Below are 25,539 nucleotides of genomic sequence, written 5' to 3' on the forward strand. Positions count from 1 at the left end.
TTCAATTTAAAGACGTTGAGTAAGAGAGTTTAATTGTTTTTGGTCTCCAGTTGTGTTTCTGACACAATTTAATGCTACGATAGGAAAATGCTTGGAATACAAAGTTTTTTTTCTAAACTCATTTGATGTTTAAACATACAAAGGAAACAAATGTACATAGTTATTAGTGTGCTTAGAAAATTAATCACACATCCAGTGATTTAGGAAAAGTAGTGTAAAGCTCAACCAAAAGCAGTATTTTGTCACCTTCCTAAAACAGTGGTGAGTCTTTTTTTTTAACCAAAAGACGATTTAGACAAATCACTTGGCAAAAAATGAATTAAAACATTATTTTAGGAAGGCGACAATTTTCAGTTTAAAGAAATGCCTGTGCCGTAGTTGTGGAACAGTTTCTTTACTTCCGATGGCAGGACTGAGTCCCTCCACTATGCTGCTGCTGTCCCAGTTACCACTCCAGTTCTATTGGATATTTCCCAGTTAGACAGGCGGTGCAGTGGCCGACTTCCTTGTAGGAGCTGACGTTCTCCTTCTGGAAGGAGGAGATTCCCTCCTGGACAGCAGAGACGAGTCCCTCCACGGTCAGATACTCGACGCTGTCGGCGCCTGCGCAGCAGAGCGAGCACAAGCAGAGACGAACATTTAAACACGTTCATGTATCGTTTAAAAAAACCCAACATACCGTATGTTTAAGTCTTACCAATATAACCAGCGATGTCCTTAAACTCTGGCATGTTGGCGATGAGCTCCTCTTTGGTTGGGATGTTGATGCCCATGTAGCAGGGGAACCTGATGGGTGGAGACGCCACCCTGATGTGAACCTGCACAGCCAAGAGTCTTCAATCACCATCACAGTTTTGTTTATATCAATCATTAAACACTGAAGTTAACGTAAAAGTAATGAGTGCTATTTTTATCTCATTTTTTTTCACTCCATACTTTAGTTATAAAACATGAGATTTTTGTGTATTGCCGTTTATAGAATAAGACGTCATGTCTCAGAGATTGACTACGGTTAAAAAAATTAATAAAAGGCCCTTTTTTTAAATAGAGATCAATTTATGTGTGATTTTAGTGGAATGGAACAAATATCTTCTGTCTGAACTGCATTTGTTCATGTTAATAAATAAAAATTTCTAACTTTTTAATTATTCTATATGTGGGGATTAAAAAAGGTTGGCATGTTTAGTCTATCAAATGTGCTGTAGAAAGAAACCACAATCCACCCAGCATTGTAACACGAGAGTTTTCTCATTTTTTCCCTAACAGATAAATGCTTGCAAGTTAATGAAAGCTGCAGTATGTAACTTTTATAAAAAATATCTTACATATTTTTTTAAACTGGCAGTATGTCGTTACAATATGTGAGAAAGTGAAAAATAAATTAGCTCTGCTTTTTCTCACTGCCAACTACAAACAGCCAATCAGAGCCTGAAGGCGGGTCTCAGCGCTATCAATCACAATCTCCTGCTACAGCCTTTCCCATCAGCAGATCCTGTTGTGAATGCTAGGCTAGTTAGCATAGCCATCGATGGCAGTAGAGAAACGGTCTTCACACAAATTCAATGAGTTCAGATTTAGACATTTAAAATGTCTTCGATTATTTTTCTCTTTAACTAGATCTTTACTTCAGCTGAGGCTTAAATTTGAACTTAACCAAAAAAATAAATTTTTTTTGGTTATTTAGAAGATTTAAATAATTTTTCAAAAAACATATGTAAGGAAGTAAACAGTCCTCTCATAAGACATGTAATCAATTCTCATGATTTCTGGAAAAAATGGCTTATTGTAGTTTCTTCAGGGAATTAAATAAAATTATTCTCAATGATTATCAAGATATCAGCTTCCTTTGTCAGGCAAAAGTCTGTATTTAGCCAAGTTTATTTAGCTTAAAATTGTTTACAGCACAAGTGTAAAAGCACTGCAATCATACCAAGCTAAAAAACAAAAATGTGGATAAAAATTATCCACCCTTATCTTTAACTTATTTTATTATAATTTCCTTAGATATTAAAAAGTCCTAAAAAGAGCTTCAGTAATACAAATAGAAACACTACAATAACAGAGACAAGCTGGTAACACTTCACTGCATACATCTCCTCTTAGCTGCAAATGGCAGAACAAAGTAAATAAATAGAATAAAAACTAAACAGACACTATAAACTAATCTGCATCACCCCCCAGCAGTTGCTCCAACTACAGGAAACCAACCTCTGTCGCCCCAGCTTCCCGCAGCAGTTTAATGATGGGGGAGATGGTGTTGCCCCTGACGATGGAGTCATCAATAAGCACCACTCGTTTCCCTGCGAAGTTGTCGGTCAGCACCCCAAACTTCTTGGCCACTCCCAGCTGCCTCAGGCGGGTATTTGGCTGAATGAACGTTCTTCCCACGTAGCGGTTCTTGCACAGAACCTCCGTGTACGGGAGGCCGGACTGGGAGAAAGACGACAGCGAGATATTATTGTGAGTGTTGACGTTTTTCCATCTTTGAGCAGATGAGTGGCGGACTGACCTGCTGAGCGTAGCCCAGAGCAGCAGGGGTGGCGGACTCCGGCACCGTGCTGACCAGGTCTACGTCCGTCGGAGCTTCGATGGCTAACTGGCGGCCGCAGCGCTGCCTCACGGTGTACACCATCTGCCCTGCGGTGCGGTAATATCCGGTCACTACACAGCGCCTGCGCTTCCATTACAAATGTGCGCGAAAGGTTTTCGATATTCCGCTGATGTCGACAAAACTCAATTTCGCAATTGCGGCGTTTCCATGGAAACGCAATTAAAATCACGTGAATAAGTTTGTTCACGCTACAAGTCTTTAAAAAAAACATACGTCATCATCTTCCTACAACTTCCTGTCATCGTCTTCGTCTTTTCAGCCACTAGTAACGTCTGGTTTTGATCACATGACTCGTGTGATGCGGAAAAAAGTGTTTCTATTGTCATTTTGCAAAATACACTAACATCGATACATCGGAAAAAAACACATTATCTTAGAGCAGAAACCTTTTGTTAAATAAAAAAAACTGAGTTTTTTTTTTTCGTTTTTTGAAATTTATGTTTTCATTAAGCAAATGTATTTTTCGTACTTCCAATTTACGCAATTATACGCGACTAAATGCTTAATACAGAAATATTCATACCTTCAAAAATGGAGTCTGGTCTGGCAAAATAAACATATTCAAAGATACAGAAGGCGGGCAGGTCTCCTTCAGGGCGAGGAACGACGCTTAGAGATTTCACTCCAAACCTGGATATCTGAACTATTTCTCCTGGTAAGACCTCCCTGTAATACCTGAGATGGACTTGGCAATGTTAGAAACTAATACAGACATATGGAGAAACATTAAAAGCAACAAAGATTACTTTGCTCCGATGGACTGGAAGCTGCAGGACTCTGATGACACAACCCATCCCTCAGTGTCCTCTTCTCCTGCACCTAACCAGGGAGCAAAGAGTCAAGTTAATCATCCGCCAGCAGCTTTCTGACCTCTGACGAAATCAAATCCCAGGGTGCTGAACCTCTTGTGAGGTCCCCTGTTTGTAAGAAAATGAGTTCAGAGGGGAAAAATGTGGACGCCATGAATGAAATGCTGATCCAATATCTTTATTAGAGATCTTCATCTGGCTTCCCACCAGCCTGGACTAAACCTTCACTTCCCCCAGTTTCACAACTCAATTAGAGCAATATTCTGAACATGTGAAAATCAAAACAACAAAAACTACTCAAATACCTGGACTGTGGAGCCTAGAGATGGGAACAAGCCTTCCTATGGAGAGGGGCCGGTTCCCATACGGGTCACGCACCGCGTAGATGACATCTTTGAACATGATCAGCAGCGAGTAAGAGGTGGGCGTTTCCGTCATGAGGTTTTTAATTCTACAATAGAAGAAAACTAAAAGTCAGGTGAGGAAATAATGCGAGGAGGTGCATTTCGGCAGCGTCCAGACTTGGTAGTCACCTGGCAACCCAGTCAGGTGTGTCCAGCTCCTCCATGGGGGGCGTCAGCGCCAGCAGCTGGGTGATGAGCTCGCTGTCTGAGCTGGTGGAGAGACCGACTCCATGGCGCATTACCTGCATCACAAAGTTAAGACTAGGGGCATTAGATGCAAAACGTGCTCAAAGCTGCTGCTTTGATAGGCGTTAAAGGGGCAGTATTATACGTTTTTCAGGCACATAGAATCAGATCTATTGGTTGAAGTAATTATGTAACCTTCAGGTGTTATAAAAATGCTACATATATAAAACATGACTTAAAAGAAATTAGATTTTGTTATTTAATGCTGTGAAATTGGGTCTCTGTCTCCTTAAGAAACTCCTGCTCTTTCTGAAACTCTGCCTCCAAGAGGTCATCACAACATTGCTCCTCTATTCTTTAACAAAGTTTTTGCTACAGAAGTAGCTCGCATAATGAGCTCGGTAGATGTGCAGTTCCACCAGGTGTTTGCTAATTGCTGCTGACTAGTCTGAAGGAGCTGAGTGGGGGAGTAAAGGGGCAGGGCTGCTTTGTGACAGAGAAAGTAAAAAAAAAAAAAAACAGGAGCTTTGAAGGCAGTGTTAGGTCCACCCAGGTGTTTTGCACAGCTGAATGGTTGCCATGGGAGATTGAAGGATTTCCCAAACATGCATGAAGAAATAAAGAAAACACTTTAGACATGGTTTTGATGAGGGACTGACGATATAACATGATGTAAAGCTCAAAAACGTTAATTTTACATAATACTGCCCACTGATTTTCTATAAAACATAATCAGTGTTTTAACAACTCAGACTCAGCTTTTATAAAATAAACTTTATTGATCCCCAAGAGGAAATTGCTTGTTGTCAAACTAACAACTTCATATCAGACTGGGGTCTCTGTGAATACAGTGGCTACAAACAACTATCGAGCTGGAACAGAATCAGTAAATAAGTGAAAAAATGAGAGGGAAAAATGTGTTTATGCCTAAAGCATAAATACCAATCACAAATAACATATAATGCTCGTCGTCACCTTTTTCCTTAAGGCACGGGCGTTGACCAGCTCTCCATTGTGCGCCACGGCGATCCTGCCGTGCAGCGTGTCGACCACAAAGGGCTGGCAGTTCTGCAGCTCCGAGAACCCGGTCGTCGAGTAGCGCGTGTGGCAAATGCCAAGGTTCCCGTAGCGCAGTTGGAGCAGAGCCTCTGGTGGGAAAGCGGTGCTCACTAATCCCATGCCCTGAGAAATGCCGAGAAGGATCATTGGTTGAAATAAGATTATTATTTGAGTGAGAAAGGGCCTCGAAATAAACCAGGAGAGGCCCGAGTGGCCATTAAAGTGATTCAAGGTGAAGCGTTTACGTATAAAACGAACGTGATGTGTGCCATCTGAGGCCACGTTGTGTGAATTAAACAACTCGTTCACCTTGTGGCTCGTGTATGTAGGCGGACTGGCTCCATTGCTTGTGACAATCCCAGCACTTTCCTGACCTCTGAGGAAATAAAAACAAAATTGTCAATTTTGCTAGGATGGAGTGCTGATAAAAGATTCCAACAGGACCGGACATGCTCCAACAAACTCAGCTCTGACAATGCGCCTTGAGGCGGTTCAAACCGGTTTGATTTAAGCAATGAAGAAGAAAAGAGGAACCAGAGCTGGAGGAGGGGACACACACACACACACAAAAACACAGAACAAAGGAGCTTCTCATTTGTGGAGCTGCCATTCATGGTATTCATGGAGAGTCGTCTTGCTGCAGTTTCAGTCCATTTCACCAAGCTGCTTCTCAGATTACACTTTATCCCGCCCCCTCTGCACACAGCTTAAGCCAGTGGTGAGGCTGCTTTTCAGCACGTAGGCGTTGCTCTCAGGCTTAACCGCCTGGTTGCCTAGGGAACCGGGCAGCAGAGACAAAAAAAAAAATAAAAAAAAAGATAGAAAGGGGGGGCCGAGGAAACGAAAACGTTTCCAGGTCAGCTCGAAACATGGAGAGAGGAACAGAGAGACAAAGAGGGGCAGACGGGGAGGTGGTGGTGGAGGAGCACGGCTCGCCTGAGAGGCCGTGGGGGGAAGCAGAGGTGCTGGCTCTCGTGTCAGTGTGGGATGAGGTTGGAGCTCAGCACGGCGCAGAGAGCAGGGGCACGTTCGAGTTGATTTCAGAACGGCTGAGGCGGCTCAGCGTCGCGCGCGGCTGGAGGGAGTGTCAGGCTAAGAGCAGGAGTCTGGGACTTCAGAGCAGGAGGGCTGACGCGGCCGCGGGCACGTCAGCCGGCTTTGCCCCGGGACTGGATGGAAGGCCGGTGGAGGCCATCTACATTTCCTCAGTCTCAGTGCCAATGAATGAAGGTAAACCTGGGGTTAGCACAAACCGTAGTACTGCCTAAGACGTTCAGCTTTGCTTAAAGAGCAAGTATGATATACAAGTTTTGTTTTTTGCATTTTTTTGTTTTTGCTTGCTTGCTCTAAAAGCTGAATTATTTCCCCAATTCAAAAAAAAAAAAAAGTTTTAACAAATGTAAAAGTAGAGAGGCACTGATTTAGAAAATTCTAGATCGGGAATCGGTGACAATGTGCTCGATATACAAGAGCAGATCTAGTCAGTCTAATTCTATGCTTTTTACTCTTGGTTTTTTATTTTGCATTATATTTAGAATTATTAGTTGCAGTTTCAAAGAAAGTTTGTGGCAGTTTATTTTTACATGTTTGACCAAGGTGGTCAACCTATTGTTTTTATTTATTTTACATTAGGCTGTTGTACTCCTCATTGAACTGACTGAACAAATTCAAAGTTGTGCTGTTTTTACTTGTTTGACTAAGCTTGTGAGGCTATTGCTGCATTTAAATGTGTTACTGGTGCAGAATTATCAAATATATTTGTAACTCAGTACATGTTTATGTTTACAAAGAAACTTTTTAAGTCAGTTCAGCACTCATTTTCTGTAGTGGTACGCATTAGCCAAAACCAAACCTCAGATATAGGCTGTGAAAAAAGTGGATTGGTTCATCCCTAAATAAAAATGTCTGTGTCTGTAGGAATAAAGGCTAGAATGCATCCCAGTCTTCCTCTCACGCCAAATGTGACCGAAGAGGGCGGCCGCCATTGGACGGACGACGAGGTGCGGGCGCTGCTGTGCGTCTGGGCCGACCGCAGCGTCCGCGAGCGCCTGAAGAGCACACTGCGCAACAAGTGCATCTTCCAGGAGATGGCCCGCCAGATGCAGAGGAAGTTCGGGGTGGTGCGCAACTGGAAGCAGTGTCGGACCAAATACAAGAACCTGAAGTACGACTACAAGACGGCAAAGAGCGCCCATGCCGCTGCGGGCAGCGGCGCCGGGGGCCCTGGCAGGTATATGAAGTTTTTTGAAGAGGTGGAAGCCATCTTGCTCAACCAGGGACTGGAGAATGGGACAGAGGAGATGCAAAAGAGACTATACAACGGAAACGCGACGGCGGGCCAGCTACAGACGCCACTGGGCAACACGAGATCCATCACGACGTCAGACAACGAGATCATCATTGAGATTGAAGACGGTGGGCGTTTCTGATGGATTACACACACCATACAATTGAATTCAGGAGAATTAATTTTTCAGTATTAAATTTTCAGACGACAACAGTGATGATTATGATATTGATGGAGACACAGAAGCACAATGGAGAGGCACAGGTATGATGTAATGTTTCAATCTAATTCACTGTGTAACACATGGAAAATGTTTACATTTCTGACCTTCATCTTCACATTACCTAAAAGTTTCATCCATCCATTCACCCAACAGCCATCCATCTTTGTTCAAAATCCAACATCCATCTGTGTGCTAAATCCAACCGTTTGCTCATTTGTGTATTCACCCATCCATTGTTCTCCATAATGTATTCACCTATATGTCTATCATTTGTCTGTTAATTAATCCATGCAGTGGATCCATTCATAAGGTGTCAATTCATCCATCCAACAACATTCCATCATCTATCTAAGAATGAAACAGTAAATTAGATTGTGACGACTTGATTCTTAAAGTAATTGTCATCTAATTTAGTAAATTGATCATTAACTGTAGTATTCAGACTCTGCGAAGAACGGAGTCAAAGCTGATGTTAAGCCAAAACTGCAAAATATATACAATTTGTATTTAAGATACAAATTGTATATATTTGTATCTTTGTTTGCAAATATGTTTTAACAAGGAACGAGGTACACATATTTAATATATATAACTTCAAATCAGTCCTGTTGTGTTGATGTTAAAGTATTTTTTGGTTCTGATGCATCCTTTTCTACAAATGACCAAACATTCTGTTATTGGAATGCTATTATTGCATTTTAGGCGATAAATGTCTATTCTATTTAAAGAAAAACAAAAGGAGTTTTCGGTGCTTATTTTTCATTCATCCATCCATTTTCTGTACACCCTGGTCCCTAGTGGAGTTGGGAGTTGCTGGTGTTCATCTCCAGCTAACGTTCCTGGACAGATCGCCAGTCTGTCGCAGGTCAACACAGAGACAGAAAGGAGAAACAACCATGCACTCACACACTCACACCTAGGGAGGCCAATTAATCTAACAGTCATGTCTTTGGACTGTGGGAGGAAGCTGGAGTACCTGGAGAAAACCCACACATGCACAGGGAGAACATGCAAACTCCATACAGAAAGACCCCAKGCCGGGAATCAAACCCAGAACCTTCTTGCTTCAAGGCAACAGCTCTACCAACTGCACCACTGTGCAGCCATGCATTTTCTTTTTTTTTATTGTATAAAATAAGCTTAAGTGGTAATTTTTTTTATTTAATCAATTACTAGAATAATTGTTAGCTGCAGTGCTAAATCCAGCACTGGAGCCTCATTCATTATCCAGTTCCATATTCACAGCATCCCTTTGTATATGCCATACATTTTTTGATTTATACATTTAAGTTGGTTAAAAACGACCAATAATCCCCAATGAATTTGTAACATAGCGAAATGTGCAAGAACTCTGGATCAAAGAGATGTTTACTACCTCTATTCTTCTGCACTACAGAAGCCCATCTGACACAAGCAGACTCCCCGAGCTCAGACCAGTTCCACGTGGTCAACGTGTCGGACACTGGCCGAAACTGGAGCGACCAGGAGGTGCAAGCTCTCATCCAGGTGTGGTCCGACGAACGCGTGTGCAAGCAGCTGGAGAGCTCGACCAGAAAGAGGGACATCTTTGTCCAGATCTCCAACCGGCTAATGCAGCAAGGCATTGAGCGCGACTGGAAGCAGTGCCACACCAAGTACAAAAACCTCAAGTACCTCTACCGGTCCCTTCAGAGGAGCAAGACGGACGAAGCCGAGCGGAAGCGTCTCATGAGGTTTTATGATGAAGTGGACGCCATCATGACGCACACCCCAAATGGCTCGCTACGCGGCAGGGGGGCTGCTGACGCCTCGCATTCGGGCCCACTCCCAGTCTTGCAGATTTGTGAGGAAAACCGTCGGGTTGACGTTTGCTTAGCAAAGTCAAGCAGAGGAGCAGCAGTGGAGGAGAAAACTTGTCGTAGTGGTTCTGGCCTAGTCACAGACACTGATAATCTGAGGCTGCGAGAAATCAGGGAGCATCATTCGGATCAACATCACACCCCAAAGAGTGAGCTGGTCGTAATTTGTCTAACTACTATTAACAGACCTTTAGTTCTTTAGCTACACAAGAAAAAGGGACTTAAACCAACCATAAACACGAGGCTGCGCTTTACCCTCATCATCTTTATCTGTTATCTTTATCTTTAATAAAGTAATGCGTTCTACACACTGACCTTAAAATAGGGTCGGTAGGGACAATTTAGCATGCTGACTTACTACATTCACTACATGTCATTTATAGTTTAGCTTTTATATCAAAATGAGCTAAAATGTTAATGTTATGACTTTTCCTAGCATATTAACCTACAGTAACATATTCAATTGAGTAACAATAGTGTAAAGGCTAAAATATTAACTTAAACACTTCTATCATCACCATTTATTAATATTAACAACTTACTACCTTCATTATCGTAAGGTTAGCTAAAATGCTAATTTTGAGTATAAAGCTAATGTTAGCATGAGGTACTAATCCAAACATATCCCTAATATTCAAGACTTAAAATTGTGCACCAACTTATTGAAACATTCACAGTATCAATATCCTGAAAAGCATAAAAAAACTATGTTTAAAAAAAAACCCAGAATAAGCTGTTGAGTTTACTTCCTCACTGTTTTTTGCTGCCTGGTGTTTGCAGGCCCCTCTGAGACTCTGGCGGGAAAAGACGTCAACTTTCCAGCAAACAGAGGAACGAAGAGAAAAGCTGTGGATCAAGGTTTTTAAAAATTCCTCCTGTCATCACTGAGCATGTCCCATGATGTCTTGAAATAAGCGAGGGCTCCGTCCCGTGATTTGCCACACAGAGGCTGGTAACGAGATGAGGATACAATTGTAGTAACAAAGAAAAAAAACAAGCAAATAAAAGACACACACAATGCCAGATTAGGTCGACTGTGACGCAAACTATGTATGAAGGACAGTAATGACATCAGAGCATGTCTATGTTTTTACTTTCAGACTCCACGTACCAGAAACCAGCGAAACTACTGAATGCAGGCCGTGCTCAGGTGGAGGCACAGTGCAAAGAGGAGCAGGAGCATGTTCCCATAATAAAGATCAAATCCGTCTGCTCCATGGCCCACTCTAATCCACCCCCAAAAACACAGGTAATCGTTAGAAATCAATGTCACCTAAAGTAAAAAAAAAAAAAAAGAAATTCTCAAGCATTACACGCTGATAATTCAAATAGAAAGTGTGTCAATTCCTATTTTTGCCATTACTGGCATTACCTGCACTATGAAATGTAATTTTGAAGGACATTAGTCATGATATTGATTTAAATCACATACAAATCTAACATTGATTTAAAACTTTTAATTAAGTGAAAATGATGTTTCAACCAACAGTGATTCTCATTCATTGTGTCTCATTCAATGTTGAATTATGAATGAATGTCAGCTTAGTAAAATTAAAGAAGTGTTGATGGTTGAGGTTGTAGCAAAAGGAAAAGAAAAGTAATGTTATCACAGCACATCTCAAGGGGTTTTTCTATGGATTATTTGCATGTCCATTTAATGGAAATCCATTTAACCATCTCTATCTTAAAATTGTACATATTGATACTCACAATATCTGGATTACTGCACACTAGTTACAGAGTTGGGTCCTTTTTCTTATAGAATGGGCCTCATCAGATGAGTGTGTGTGTGAGGAGGCAGAGGGTGGGGGGCTGTAAAAGGAGCCTGCCCAGGGCGCAATTCATCCTAGGACCGCAACTGCATCAAGTCAAACTTACTATGAAGCAGAGCTTTTTAATCCTGAGGCAATACATAGCACACTTTGGCTTCCTGTTTCTGTGTCAGAAAACCTAAATATAAAGTGACTTTGATGGCTTTTAAAGAAACAAGTCTGAGTAGTAGCTTTAAATGTTTTACAGACTTTAAACCCGCAGTTTCTACTTAGAAATATTGAGTGGACTCAAAACGTCACACAGCCACTCTAACACATGTAATAGTAAATTTTAAATGTATAAAATGTTTACAGGTTTGAGTTCAAGTAACCATGCCTGCATTATTTTATTTATTTATTTTTTCTCCTGAACCTGACACTGGAGTAAAAAAAAATAGCCAGTCAAGAGAGAGCCATTAGCCAAAGGATGATAAGTTATCCTTCGTTACTCAAGGCAAACCTTACCTGTGCTGTAACGCCACCAGTCCCAGAGTGAGAACCTGAGCCACCTCTAGCTGCGTGGGCCACTCTCCGGCAGCCACGCAGCCGAAAACCCCGCACTCCTCCCCGATACCGGACTCCTCAAACTCCATGCTGGCCCCGGCGCTGTGAGTCCACCGGTTACCCCGTTAACTCGAACGGACCGAGCGAAGCGGCGTGCGCGTGCACGTACACTGTTGAGTGAACACGTGCTTTGTGTGACACAACGTGGCGAACAAAAACAGGTCAGCTGACACCGTTTTTAACTCGCCGTCACGAGGCCGAAACACACTAATTCAATGAAGGATAAGGGGGAAAAAAAAAAAAAGATTGACACGGTTTTCACCGAAGAAACAAGACGTCCTAACTCTTATCATGAATGAATAAACCCGGATTTGATCACAAACACAAGTGTTTGTACTATCCTGCTTGGTCACTAGACCTGCTGTCTCGTGTTGATCTGGTTTTCGACAGATCGATTGTCTTATCGAACTTAAAAATGGTGGCACTCCAAAGTTTTTCTCCTTAAAATTATGTGTTGGAGCATCCTGAACCCATGTGATCGCTAAACGCTGCTGTGATTGGCTGAGGGAGTCTGTAGAAGGCTGTGATTAGCTGTCAGTGAACGTAAGACAGGGCTCTGTTTCCTCCCCTCTCTTTGCTGCATGCCTCCACGCCTCCCTGCTGCTGCTCCTGACAACTTTCTTTGGCTTGTACTCTAGGACAGTTTGGGTCCGACCAACGCGATGGCTTCCAGCACAGGTACTGCACGAAAAATCAATTCACGCTTTAGTAATTAGACGCCACCAGCTTGATTTCTCTTTTCGCTGATGTGCGTGATTTCAGAGTTGAACATCGGCCAGAAGCTGAGTGAGGGGAAGACAAAGCAGATTTTCGAGCTGGTGGACCAGCCGGGACTGGTTCTGGTGCAGTCCAAAGACCAGATCACCGCTGGGAATGCAGCGAGGAAAGATCAGATGGAGGGCAAGGCTGCCATCGCCAACAAGACGACTTGCTGCGTGTTCAAACTGCTCCAGGAATCTGGTGAGGACTTGGTGACGTTTGTGAACCCAAAGGTGCTGGTGCTGCAGGGTGAGCTGGTGCGGATGTGTCACATTTGCCCTCAAGCAAGTTTCACACAAATTCCTCAAGATATTTCAGGGATATGCTCGTTATTCCTCCCACCTACTCTCTGACAGTACAAAGAAAAACTACCCTTTTTAGGACCTGTCACGATAACAAATTTAGCTTGACGATAAATTGTCACATAATTTATTGCAATACACAATAATATTGTTGTTTAGAGACCATTTTCAAGTAATATAATGGTGATGGCATAAGAATGCAAAGGCAGATTCTCAAATCAATAAAATTAAAATTACAATGAACATTTTGCAATAGAACTGGAAGACATTTTATATACCTAAAATAAATAAATAACATTAATTATGAAGTTTCTGTAGACAAAACTGTTTTATTCAAAAAAGAGCTGATTGAGACCCATGCACCGGACAGAAGAAACAATAAATCAGGCAAATGGAAATTATTGAATTTGTTTTGATTTTTCAAGCGATTTATTGCTTATTGCGACAACCTTAGTTTTATTAGCAGCTGAGTACTGACGATTGACATGAATACTGGGGTGATCCCGATAGGAAAGGCCAGAGATCAGTAAGGTGACCACTAAGGACAAAGAAGACCACCTGGCTTTGACATGTTTGCCCTGAGGTAACATCAGGCATTTGCTATCTGTAAAGACAAGGTACACCTACGAATGAATTTATCTCCAAATCGCTCGTTTTCTCTGCCTTTATGCAGAAGTAACTGGCTAATTTTCTGCCATGTGCCTCTTCAGTCTGGTGTGTGTAAATCAAGCGGCAGTCAGGGCCGTCTTGTGACTTTCTTATTCATAATTCACCAGAAATGGGCCAGTCACGTTCTAATTAAGCAGAATTGCATTGAGGGATGGAGCCTGTCTTTATACTGCTGATGGCTTTTTTGAAGTTCTCTCTGTTTAAACAATCAGCCAATCAGTTCTTGTAATGATGATTGAGCCATTTTATGCTATCATCTTTTGTTAACTACTCGGGAAAGGCTGGAAGTTTATTGGGTTATTTTATATGTCAGGAATGACAAATTAGATCTGCCCTAACCAAACCACTCGTCCCTTTGTTTTTGCCCATTCTTCCATCCATCTAAATAATAGATTTGAGATGGCCATTTGGAACGAACCATTTGTACAGATGTTCATTTGTCATGCCCTTCCATCCCTTTATACATTTGTTCGCTCGTATAGTTACTGATGTATCCAAGTTTTGTGTTTTTAAGGCAATACAAACATAAATATTATTTTCTGCTTAGTACTTTCATACTTGTGCTAAATTTGAAAAATATGGTCAAGAATCTACTGAGTTCTGAGTTTGAAAAGTGTTGAATTTGGACATTAAAAATGTCTGGAACTCCTTCAAAAACCTGGAATACATTTCTGAAGTCCAAGGCTGGCGTTGAGCCGGAGCGTTTCTTAACGTCCGCCTTGTTTTGCAGGCATTAAGACTGCCTTTGTGCAGCAACATTCGGAGACGGCGTTCACAGCTGCCCACTGCGAGATGATTCCCATTGAGTGGGTGTGTCGCAGAGTGGCGACTGGGTCCTTTTTGAAGAGAAACCCAGGAGTTAAAGAGGGTTACCGCTTCAGCCCACTGAAGATGGAGATGTTCTTCAAAGTAAGCGCGAAAGCTCACGATGATTGAAATCGGCCGTCTATAAATGGGCGCGAGCTGAATGACTGTTGTTCTCTTTAGGACGACGCCAACAACGATCCTCAGTGGTCCGAGGAGCAGGTGCTGGCGGCCAAGTTCAGCCTGGCGGGGCTCGCCATCGGTCAGTGTGAGGTGGACATCATGAACCGCAGCACAGTGGCCATCTTTGAGATTCTAGAGAAGGCTTGGGCTACTCAGAACTGCACGCTGGTGGACATGAAGGCAGGTAGTCCCCCTCCCCCCCGCTGGTTATTTACTTTGCCCAACAACAGAACTTATTTTATTTTCCCATTCAAATCTTTGTAGATCGAGTTCGGCGTGAATGTTAAAACACGGGAGATTGTTCTCGCTGACGTCATCGACAACGACTCGTGGAGGCTCTGGCCGGCTGGTGATCGGAGCCAGCAGAAAGATAAGCAGGTCAGAAATTGTAATGGTCTTTATTGTATGGTGACACACCTTCAGTGAACTGTAAAGGCTAAAATGTTTTGGGTTTTCCCCCCCCAGGTGTATCGAGACCTGAAAGAAGTTACTCCAGAAGCAATGCAGATGGTGAAGAGGAACTTTGAGTGGGTTTCTGAAAGGGTCCAGGTAGGATTTACTTGATATCAGTACCTGAGGAATGATTGGGTTTAGTGAAGCAGATAGTTGAATATTTTAGCAAACTCTTTCACATGCTAGCCACTGAAAAAAATTCAAGATGGCAGCGATTTTCCAAGATGATCCCTGAGCAGATGAGTAATTTTGGTGGCAAATCGTACATAATTGGACCCACAAATCATATTTACTGATGATGATTTGATTTTTCAAGATGGCCACCATTGTCATCATGGAAAATGATTTTTACACTAAAGTTTCCAACTAGATGAAAGTGTTTAGTGTCAAGTTGTAGCCTATATATTTTGAGCAATACAAGTCATGTATATTTTTTTGATTTTTACTTTTTTTTTTTTTTTTCCTTCTTTCTGGTGGACATTTTTCAAACTGATTATACTGGAGCATTTATATTTTCACTATAATTGGTAATGGTTATTGTCAGTGGTAGGCACAGCTAACCACTGACATCCAAGTCATAAAAATAGGGAACAGTTTATGGCAATAATTGCTTTAAGAGTCAAACGGCAGCCATTTGGAAAATGTCTGTCATTCTGAAATTCAAGTGGATGGGAAAATATGAAAAAACACGACCAGAAGCATGAGCATGCAGATTGCTGTTCTTGTATTTACAGTACTCTGCAGCACTAGTTGGTGTTCAACATTAACTCCTGCAGTGTGCTCAATGTGGGTATTGATCCCTGTGTTATCGGTAGCTCCTTCTGGAGCCCCAAGCCAGCGGCCGGGTGGTTGTTCTGATGGGCTCCACCTCTGATATGGCTCACTGTGAAAAAATCAAGAAGGCCTGCACCTCCTATGGACTCCCCTGCATCTTGAGGGTCACGTCTGCTCACAAAGGCCCAGATGAGACCCTCCGTATTAAAGCAGAATATGAAGGTATGCATTTCTTAAGATGAGGGGGCTAACTGAGTGGTGTTTTAGCCCCATCCCTCAACTCTTATGTGTTTATTTTTCACCCCTAGGTGATGGGGTTCCCACCATATTCGTGGCTGTAGCCGGCAGGAGTAACGGCCTGGGGCCGGTGATGTCTGGAAACACCGCTTATCCCGTCATCAACTGCCCCCCTCTCACTCCAGACTGGGGAGCACAAGACGTTTGGTCATCCCTCCGTTTGCCGAGTGGTGAGCAGAGCACTCGGCGTCCTGTTTGCTGTACCATTAACAAGAGGCGGGTTGATCTGTCACAGCCACTAAGCTTTCTTGTCTTCCGTGTCCTCCACAGGCCTGGGCTGCTCCACGATCCTCTCTCCTGATGCCGCGGCTCAGTTTGCGGCCCAGATCATCGGCTTGAGCAACCACCTGGTGTGGTGCAAGCTGAGGGCCTCCATCCTCAACACATGGGTGTCTCTGAAGCTTGCTGACCAAAAACTACAGGCTTGTAGCCTCTAAGTAGCTTAGACCGACTTGTGCCCTAAATCCATATCATGCCTTTGTCCTTTAACTGTAGATCTTCCTGAATCATTCCATTAAAATAAGGAATAAAATGCCCATTTATTTTGTCTGTTTAATCCATCAACTTCATCAGCAGAATGTAAAATGCAGCATTATAAGGTTTCCAGGGTTTTCCCCCAGTGCATTATAAGCCTGGCGGGCCATCAGGCTTTACTTGTGCCCCCACCAGGTTAAGTATTGCTTATTTAAGTCTTTTTAAAATGTTAGCATTTTTTTTTAGGACTTTATAATTGGTGTTCAGGTATTAATTGTCCAATATTTCAAAAACACATCAATATCAAGTGATATTTTCAAATTTCCTGTCCAGTTTAGACATTTTTTAACTCAAAAACGCAACGGGGAACTGGATGAAAGACTTGCATGACTTAAAGCACACTTAGATTTCAAAGGGCAATTCTGCATTGTAGTTGCATAGTAAGAAAAATAAATCTTAAGACAAATTTTCTACACTCTTCACTCAGACAAATGGGAGTTGACCTCCCAGTTTTTTATATCTGCTGTGTAATTTGTTGTTGTGCTTTCTATAAATTACTCTTTAAAAAAAACAACACATGGTTGACAAATATTTTTCCTCCTCACTGCTCGTGTTAAAACTCCCACAACACCATCTGCATGACACCTGGTTTGCTCTGAGTATCACTACTGCTGCTAAAAAAAAAAAAGAAGAAAAACACTTAGCCATTCCTCTATCTCCTGTGCTGCAGGACTCCAGATGAACCGCCAGAGGGCGCCTGAGGCTAAATCCTTTCCTGTACAAAATCTTAACCTTTCATTTCATTCCAGTAGTTTGTAGCCAAGAGAATGACTCATGACTACCGTGCCACCATTTTCTGTTCCTTTCTTCTTCTTCTTCTTGTTGTTCTTCTTCTATGATATCTCAGCTTTTCTTCTTGATAAAAAAAAAAGTATAATGATCCAGGATCTTTGCATGTGTGGGTGGCCGTGGGAGGACAGAAGTACTGTGGGCAGAGTGCACAGATGAGTCGATGAAAAATGAAGATCTTCATTTTTTAAAATTATTTTAAGTATTCAAACTCTGAAAATACAACACAATCACCAACACCCAACCTCCTTGTTCCCTAACAGAAGAGCAGAGACAAATTCGGAGAGCTAGAGTGGACATAATGTCCAAGTTTCTGACTCCAGGTTTCCTAGACAACAGTAACATGGCAACAGTCGGTCTATATACAATAATCTGCTTTTCTTTTGCATCTCCTGCCTTGCTGTTACTCTCTGGATCTCTTTATTTCCTGTCTGTCCTCGCTGCCCTCCGTGGCTCCTCCGCCGTCATCATGGATGCAATTACAGGTTAAAAGAAATTAGCCCAACGTGAGTTCTTACCGGGTAAACGGTTACGGATATCTGCAGAGATGCCTTTATGCTGTGTTTCTTTCCTCTACTTTGATTACTTCCCATCCGCTCCAGGTGACAACAGAAAAATAAAAATAAAAACTCAAGGCCAACGTGAAACAGCCGTTTGAAGGCTCAAAAAAAAAAGCAATTTATTTCGCTTTTAAAGCTGTGGCAGTTAGGTATCACATCTACAGCTTATTTACACCAGTGTTTTTTTCTTGTTTTTCTTTAAACTTGTGTACAAAAATTCGCCATTTGACATGATAGCTAGCTTTTCTTCCCATCTCCTGTGCGCCGGATGATCCTTCACACCATACTGCGATACCTTCCCGTTTGTTTCTCCAGTAAATTCGCACACCCCTCCTCCCCCATCTGTCATTCACATCCTACATCTTTGTCCACTAAGTGCCGCGTCACTCCCTCCCTCACTCCTTTCTGCTGCTGTACTACATCACTTCGAGTTGTTTCTGCTAAGCTATTAAAACTCCTCGCCGCGTGAAATCACAGCGCCCCCAGGTCGTGGCACGAACGGGACTTCTGTCTCAGGAACTTGCCAACTTCCCTCTCGCGCGGGTACCGCGGCATCAGGTTGGTGAGGAAGCGTTTAGCACGCGAGGTGATGCTCTCTCGCTGACCCCCTCCGCACATGTCCTCCGCGCTGGATCCCGGGGGCCACGGCGGCTGACCTCTGGCTAGTCGCACAGCGGACTCGAGGAGCTCCGGCGTGCGGTGGTCCAGGGAGGCGGAGATCTCCAGATACAGGCAGTTGTAGAGGGCAGCGCTGGACATGGCCTCTGACGGAGACGACAGGGAGGAAGTCAATAAAAATCGTGCCACGTGTTGTCAGAGTAAAGAATCTTTACCGTCATCTACTTCAGAGGTTTTAATGTGATAACCCAAGCCTTTTTGGGGCTCTATGCAGATTTTAATTTGGGGCCACCAACACTGACACGTCGAAGCTTAAAATACTTCATAATTTCTAGGCTGCACTACACAATGTAAAATGCCTACTACGATTAGCGTCATTTGTAATTAGCTTACGTTATAGAGGGGTTGTTATTGCTGTTGATTGGGGAATAACAAACAAGCAAAGATGCTCTGATTAATCTGCATTTTGAAATGAAGAGTGGTATTTAAGTAATGGCATATTAATTTGAAAGTAGACAAACACCAAATATGCAGTAAGCAAAGTTAGCAAACTGAATTTCTTCCATTTGAAAAATTTTGAACAGGTGTGCAAAATGTGCACATTGTGGAATCTATCACCACAAAAATAAATCAAAGGATGCTCTTGGGGGGCCCCCTAGTGGTGTGGAGGCCCTGAGCAGCTGCTTAACTTGCGTATCCCGTGGTCCGGCTCTGATGATGACACTTAAGAGTTAGATTCTGGGCGAAAAGTTTTTCTTTTTAAGAACATTTTCAGTGTTTTTCAAAAATATTAATAAGACCTGAACTTTTCATATATATTTTTTTGCTTTAGAACCACAAGCTTCATGGTGTTTATTAGGATTTTATGTGGGGGTCCAACACTGAGTAGTGGAATGAAAATGATGCAAATATAAAGATGAAGCTATTGCTTCACAGAGCCAGATTTCACTGCTCTGCAAGTTATTAGCATCTTTATTAGGTTTTTCACTCTGACTGAAATTTATTTCTGTTTTCTTCAGCAAAATCGCTTTAGCTCAGCCAGTTTGGATGGAGAGCATCTGTGAACATAATTTACAAGTATTATCTCAATTAGATTTAGGTCTGGGCCATATTAACACCTATCCAGTGCCTATTAGACATATTGACTTACAGATAGTGAATTATAATGCAATCCTTTATTTTATGTGAAATATTTTTAATTATTTGTCATTATTTTGTGGAAATCAGTTTTTGTTTTTTTGTTTTTGTCAAAAAGCTAAAATAAAGAAAAGCAATAATGTAGAAACGTCACACATCAGGCAGCCACTGCATGATTTGAAAACAGACATATGAATGTGTGCAGCTGTGGATCAAACAGAGGCAGAGTGGGTGGACCAGAGGGTCAGCACTCCTAGGTTTGCGTCTTCAGTGTATTTTGGAGTCGTTTTGTATCGTACTAGAAGGACATTTTCTTTATAAACAGAAACAATGTTGCTGCGCTGATTTTTCTGCCATTAGCAGATATTTTGGCGCCATTAGCAGTAATCAATATAACCTGCCTCAAAGACCCCAGACGGTCGTTACATTAAGAAGCTTTTACATAATGAGCAGTGCAGTCGTTTCCCACGGCAGGGTGCGCTGTGGTTGATTTAAAACGCGACGTTCTTTGACTGCACGTGTGTAAATCTGGCAACTGTTGTATAATGTCTAAAGAAAGTATCCCGTATTTCAGTTATCAAGACATGTGACTCAGAGAGCCACATTAGCTGCAATAACTTGCAAAAACATCAGTCAAGTTGAGATCTGAACTTTGACTGAGCCATTGCAACACCTTGATAGTTTTCTCTTTTTTCCGCATATAGCTCATCCAGAAAGCATTCGCGGCGCGTCACTTTTCTCACATTTTGTTTTTGCTACAGATTTATTCCAAATTCTGTTCGATTAATCTCTCTGCTCAAACTTCCACGCACAAATATCACATTATGACGACGAGGAAAAAGAGTCTGGGGCTGCCCTGAATCTTTTCAACTTGTGAATAATCTTTCCCGCTGTTGAATAATGAACTTGTAATTGTCGGCAAATGCTCTTATAACCTATTCCAAGCTGATAGGCAGCAGAGCTCACCACACTTGGTTAATTAAACAATTTACAGGGCGCACTTACTTGGTGAACCCCAAGCCGCTACTTTCCCTCTCAAATCCTATAAAGTAAGAAGGCTGTAATTGGTTTTTCCACACTTATAATCTTCATTTTGTTTTGTTTTTTTTTTTTGTTTTGTTTTTATTTCTTTAAGGCACACAGATTTAAATAATTTAAGACAATTATTAAAGAACATATCATTTATCTCGGTGGTTATTAAAGTGGGGGGCTGGAGGAAAAATAAAAAAATAAAGATGAAACGAACAAATTGACTGAGCTGAACTTTTCTAATTAGAAACAGAGTATTAGATCCATACCATTTAAAAAAACATAAAGATGAAATTGTGAGAATGAAGTTGTAATATTAGGAGAATAAAGGCACAATATTACAACTTTATGCTCATAATACTACAACTTTCTCTGGTATTATAACGAGTTTAAACTCATGCAACTTTATTCTGATATTTATGACTTTATTCTTGTGATTTTATGACTTTATAACTGATTTATTTTTTTATTTTGCTTTTAGCACAGCCATAACACTCCATCATAATTTTTCAATCAATATTGTAACAATTAAGCAAAAAATAATTAACTGAAATGTTATTTGCCACGTTCGTGTTTTTTTAAATCTTTGCTCCTCGAGCTAGCATAGCAAGCGCAAAATGGGCAGGAAAAAGACTCAAAGGAACCGTCCTTTTGCTAAACAGATGTAATAATCATTGATTAGTGAATAAAAGTGAGGAAGCAAAACATTATAATAGTCGATGTCTCTTTACATATTTTGTAGAACTGTATGGGTTTGCTAAGCGGTTCTGCGCTGTTTGGGGCGGGAACATTTGGGAATCCTTGATTTATGTAAGTGTATTTCCCGATTGATAAAAAAAAACAACAAAAAAAACAAACTCTGCACTTACGCCATTAGGATGTTGTTGACTTTAGTGCCACTGGTGTTTATCAAAATTGATGTGATGTTTAACCTTCGCGTAATGGAGCTAATAACACACTCTGTCACACAGCCTGAATGCTGTGAAAGTGTTATGAATGTGAAGAGGCAGCCGCACACTCACTACGAACGCTCTCCAGCTCTGACCGTAATTGTGGCACCCTCTACACTCCCACACCGCGGTGAGACACGCAGTTGTACATTCACGTCACTGTTTACTGCCATTACAATAGCAGGAAATCCCGCCACCTGGGGTGAGAGCAAGAGGTGCAAGCGAAACCACGGGGAGAGGCGGGTGGAGAACGGAAACGCACCTTGAGCTGTGACCTCGCGCGAGCGAACCAGGTCGCTCTTGTTACCGACGAGGATTATGGGAGTCTGAGGCTGCGTCTCTCTCAGGAGGAGACGGAGCTGGGCCGTGCGGTGGAAACTGCGTCTGTCGGTCACGGAGAACACCAGGACACACACTTCACACTGGAGAGCCGACAGGTCCTGTGGGAAGGTAAAAACAGACAAAAAAAAAACAAAAAAAAAAGGTGGAGACTCCGTCATTTACACTCCGAAACACTTTGCACTTCAACAAGATGTGGAATAAAAACACCCAGTTGTTGCGAGGAATCCTCAGGAGATGCTGCTTTTATGGAACGAGGACGTCAAAGGGAAACAGGACATTTTATGTCAAACCTTAGTGAAGAAACAAAGCATTCCAAAGGTTTTAGAAAAACACATGCTCTGGTTATCCATCGTGCTTTTGTGATCAGTCGCCTTCTTGGATGAGCTGCTGATTTGAGGTGAAGTTAAAAGATATAGAGATGGTCCTCCTCCTTCATCATTCTATCAATTTTGTGCAACACTGTCAGTGAAACCGACCCTCAGCATGATGTCACCACCACCATGCTGGACAGTTAAAGCGTGTTACTTTTCTAATCGACTTCTCCTAACATACTTACTTTCATTGTTGCCTAATAGTTTAGAAAACCGATTTAAATGCAACCTACCTAACAATCTAGCCTAAAAATACTGCTTTGTCAAATTGCTTTTTCCATATAATTAAAGGTTGAAAATTAGTGAAACATTCACGTTATTGATGAGTAGATGTAAACTTCTGAATGACACTGAAACCAATTGAGAAAACTATTTTAGTCAATGCTGCCATTGCTCCTTCTTCCTTCTTTCTTTGTAGAAAGAAATCTCTGTATTTAAGGACCGCAGCTGCTAGAGGTAAAAAAAAACAACAACATGGAGGTTCATGTTACTAATAAAGCTGTTATATTTGTAAGGTTTACAAATGCAGATATACAGATATGCTTTCAAATGCACAAAGCAGATATTAGTTGGATGTGTTGATTTATGGTAGTCAGAGGGCCGCCGTGTTAAATCCCATACGGGCCTGGACCGCCACTGCTAAGCACAGACTGATGATGATAAGCACGGACAATGTCTCCACTCCAAATTTAAGACCCGCCACCCCAAAAAAAGACGGAGTGCAGCAACAAAATCGTGAGCCTTCGGTATTTTTTACACATCCGTCTAAATCAGAAACGCTAACGCAGTCAGCTGGCACTCCCAGGCTGTGGGCGGCTCAAGCCAACATTCACACAGACGCCTCTGAAACGCACTCGAGGGAAAAGAGGAAGAGATATGCAAACAAGCCGAGAGCGAGCGCTCCTCGCTGGAACAGATGCACATGCTGCAGATTTACTGTCCTCTCCCTTTTTTTTTTCTCTCTTTTTTTTTTTTTTGTCACGACGCCTCTCCAGCCTGGGCAATTATTTTTGCCACAGTGCTGACGAGAACAAAACACTAAAAAAAAACAAAAACAAAACAATGATCTCCAGGTACAGAATAGGAGCAGATTTTCTACAGATTTTACACAGCACAATCCTCCATACAGCACCTTTTTTCTTCGCGTGCATCCCGGGGGTGAGCTGAAATAAAAATTTTACTTGCCGCTTATTTGGAGTCTATTTTCATCCTTCGCTACACTGCAAAAACACAAAACTTCACAGAGGTAATTTTGGTCTAGTTTCTTCTAGTGCGAATATCTTAGTACATTTGAAATAAGATAAAACTAACTTGCAAGTAAACTTTCAGCAAGATAAGTGGATAATTCCTTAATAATGATTGAAAAGTACTAGGTCCATTGGTAGATTATTTCACTTATAACTTGGGAAATATGTCTTGTTATAAGTGAAATAATCCACCTATGGAACTAGTAGTTTTCAGGAATTATTGATTTAAAACAAGCTCTTATATCTTGCTCAAAAGTTACTTGTAGGCTCATATTATTTCAAAATGAGAAATAAGATATTTGGAGTAGAAACTAGACGGTATATTACTTGGTAAGATTTTGTGTTTTTGCAGTATATACCTCAAATAAAGGAAGGGAAATAAAAACTTCTCCCTTACCAAACCAGGAATTAGGTCAAAAAAAAAAAAGAAGAAGAAAACATACAGTTCTGTGAAAAGTTTGAAAAGTAGGTGAGCTCATATGGGTTACAGCTGCAGAGAGGTCTCGGCCAGCCTAATGAGGGAGCTGGGAGCAGAGCGGACCCTGAAGTGTTGTTTGGCTCACCTGTCTCCAGTTGTCATAGATAACGATGGTGCTCTCCTCGTCATCCACACTGACTGTGTGCACGTAGCCCTCCCCTAAGGATGGAGGACAGCGTCGGTTAGCTCTCGGACGACACACGCTGCTGTTTACTTACCGTCTCCGTTAATCTCACGTACCGTCGGAATCCACCGACGCAGCCCGGTCCATGTCGCCGGCAAAGGCGAGAGCCAGGGAGGACTTCCCGACTCCATTCTGACCCAGCAGGGCGATCCGCAGCGGCCCGTCGTGCCTGCCCTCCACGGAGACAATGGGAGTGTCGTCCAGGGCCGTGCCGAAGCCGAGCGTCGAGGGGGAAGGCCCGACAGCTCCCGAGGCCCAGTCCATGTCATCGTGAACAGCTTCTTCTCGTCTGAGCTGGTGCTTTATGGGCAGAGGGGTGCTTCCTCTGCGGACCGTGGGGGTGCTGGGCAGAGTCATGCTGTCACACTGAACCAACAAAACACACAGTAACACACTTTCAGTAAGTCCCAAAACTTTCTTCCTCTCATAGTCTATCTAGAGACATGTTGAAACCAAAGGAACCAAGAAACAAACAGAAGAAATCTCCAACAACTGTCAAGACATGAGTACAATTTTCACACATTGAAAACGTGTGAATTTTGTCTCTTTTCTCCTTCGTCACCAGAGCAAGAGTCCTCCTCATGGCACCGGTTCCAAAACAGCAACAATAAAAATACACCAAGGAATAAAGCTAAGAAAATTGTGTGCCTGGCCAATTGGCAATAAATCTTAAACAATTTAAAATCTTTCTCAATTCCATTTGCACCATCCCATGTTTGTTAGGAAATCGTGGTTTGAGCAGCAGAATTGTAGGCGTGTCGAATCTTCCCTGCCAATGGCAAAAATTTTATTTTGCTATTGACTCTTGTTTGACGGCGTTTATTGGATCGGATGATTAAAGCTTGAAGACAAGCTAACAATACATTAATTCAACAAACAGCAGCCTCTGAAGTGTGTGAATGGCCCATGCACAATCAGTACATCCTGGTACTTCCCCCTAATGCTGGTCACCAGCTTGGTCACACGCTGATGTGGGACAGCATCTCATTCTTCAAGAGGATTAGTTTTTCAACTAAACACTGCAGCCAAACCAATAAATATTTTAAGTAGTTATGACCGATACATCTGCATCAACATCGGTATCGGTTGATAATTTTTTTAACACATCTGTAAGTGATCCGATATTAACCAATATTTATCTCCGTCATCGTTTCCGTTTGTGATCAGTTTTAAGGATGCAACAAACATGTACTGCACAGGTAAAGGTTTTGAACAAAACATATTTTGCAATTTGTGTTTTCTAAAATTGCCAAATTGTGTAAAAAAA

At 42.0% G+C, this 25,539-nt stretch overlaps 3 protein-coding genes across 6 annotated transcripts in view; 1 reads left to right on the forward strand and 2 right to left on the reverse strand.

Annotated features, from left to right (window-relative positions):
- Nucleotides 1-15: 15 nt before the first annotated feature.
- On the reverse strand, nt 16-12,459 carry ppat (phosphoribosyl pyrophosphate amidotransferase). Its single transcript, XM_008407430.2, has 11 exons — nt 11,694-12,459; nt 5,379-5,445; nt 4,986-5,192; nt 3,954-4,066; nt 3,726-3,871; nt 3,358-3,430; nt 3,135-3,286; nt 2,510-2,637; nt 2,209-2,430; nt 698-818; nt 16-603 (listed from the first exon to the last, which is right to left on the reverse strand). The coding sequence occupies exons 1-11, from the start codon at nt 11,819-11,821 to the stop codon at nt 446-448; spliced, it is 1,515 nt and encodes a 504-aa protein (XP_008405652.1). The 5' UTR covers nt 11,822-12,459; the 3' UTR covers nt 16-445.
- paics (phosphoribosylaminoimidazole carboxylase, phosphoribosylaminoimidazole succinocarboxamide synthetase) lies at nt 2,373-16,569 on the forward strand. 2 transcript variants are annotated; one of them, XM_008407432.1, is made up of 15 exons: nt 2,373-2,460; nt 6,987-7,484; nt 7,561-7,620; nt 8,976-9,566; nt 10,198-10,275; nt 10,518-10,666; nt 12,431-12,470; nt 12,555-12,752; nt 14,253-14,431; nt 14,510-14,689; nt 14,774-14,887; nt 14,975-15,058; nt 15,778-15,958; nt 16,045-16,203; nt 16,304-16,569. In XM_008407432.1, the coding sequence occupies exons 2-15, from the start codon at nt 7,001-7,003 to the stop codon at nt 16,468-16,470; spliced, it is 2,664 nt and encodes an 887-aa protein (XP_008405654.1). In that variant the 5' UTR covers nt 2,373-2,460; nt 6,987-7,000; the 3' UTR covers nt 16,471-16,569. The 2 variants fall into 2 exon arrangements, with proteins under 2 accessions (XP_008405654.1, XP_008405653.1); XM_008407431.2 differs by lacking the exon at nt 2,373-2,460 and adding an exon at nt 5,495-6,299.
- A 1,431-nt stretch (nt 16,570-18,000) lies between these two features.
- The window catches only part of LOC103463821 (GTP-binding protein REM 2-like), an 8,945-nt gene continuing 1,406 nt past the window's right edge, over nt 18,001-25,539 (reverse strand). For all 3 annotated transcript variants that reach the window (XM_008407428.2, XM_017304556.1, XM_008407427.2), the window contains exons 3-6: nt 24,329-24,638; nt 24,174-24,247; nt 21,913-22,090; nt 18,001-18,680 (exon numbers count right to left, since the gene is read on the reverse strand). In XM_008407428.2, the coding sequence (XP_008405650.1) occupies nt 18,388-18,680; nt 21,913-22,090; nt 24,174-24,247; nt 24,329-24,638 (855 nt within the window). In that variant the 3' untranslated portion in view covers nt 18,001-18,387. The remainder of the gene's footprint in view (nt 18,681-21,912; nt 22,091-24,173; nt 24,248-24,328; nt 24,639-25,539) is intronic.

The sequence above is a fragment of the Poecilia reticulata genome, linkage group LG4, assembly GCF_000633615.1.
Source record: "Poecilia reticulata strain Guanapo linkage group LG4, Guppy_female_1.0+MT, whole genome shotgun sequence".
NCBI classification, from domain to species: Eukaryota; Metazoa; Chordata; class Actinopteri; order Cyprinodontiformes; family Poeciliidae; genus Poecilia; species Poecilia reticulata.

Excerpts from the sequence above, each read along its gene's own strand:
- paics (XM_008407431.2), top strand. The coding sequence starts at position 5,939 with ATGGAGAGAGGAACAGAGAGACAAAGAGGGGCAGACGGGGAGGTGGTG. Across the intron at positions 14,432-14,509 it reads AGATGGAGATGTTCTTCAAA|GACGACGCCAACAACGATCC; the intron begins GTAAGCGCGAAA and ends TGTTCTCTTTAG. Across the intron at positions 14,690-14,773 it reads GCACGCTGGTGGACATGAAG|ATCGAGTTCGGCGTGAATGT; the intron begins GCAGGTAGTCCC and ends AAATCTTTGTAG.
- ppat (XM_008407430.2), bottom strand. The coding sequence starts at position 11,821 with ATGGAGTTTGAGGAGTCCGGTATCGGGGAGGAGTGCGGGGTTTTCGGC. Across the intron at positions 5,193-5,378 it reads CTACATACACGAGCCACAAG|GGCATGGGATTAGTGAGCAC; the intron begins GTGAACGAGTTG and ends GGCATTTCTCAG. Across the intron at positions 819-2,208 it reads GGGAAGCTGGGGCGACAGAG|GTTCACATCAGGGTGGCGTC; the intron begins GTTGGTTTCCTG and ends TTGGCTGTGCAG.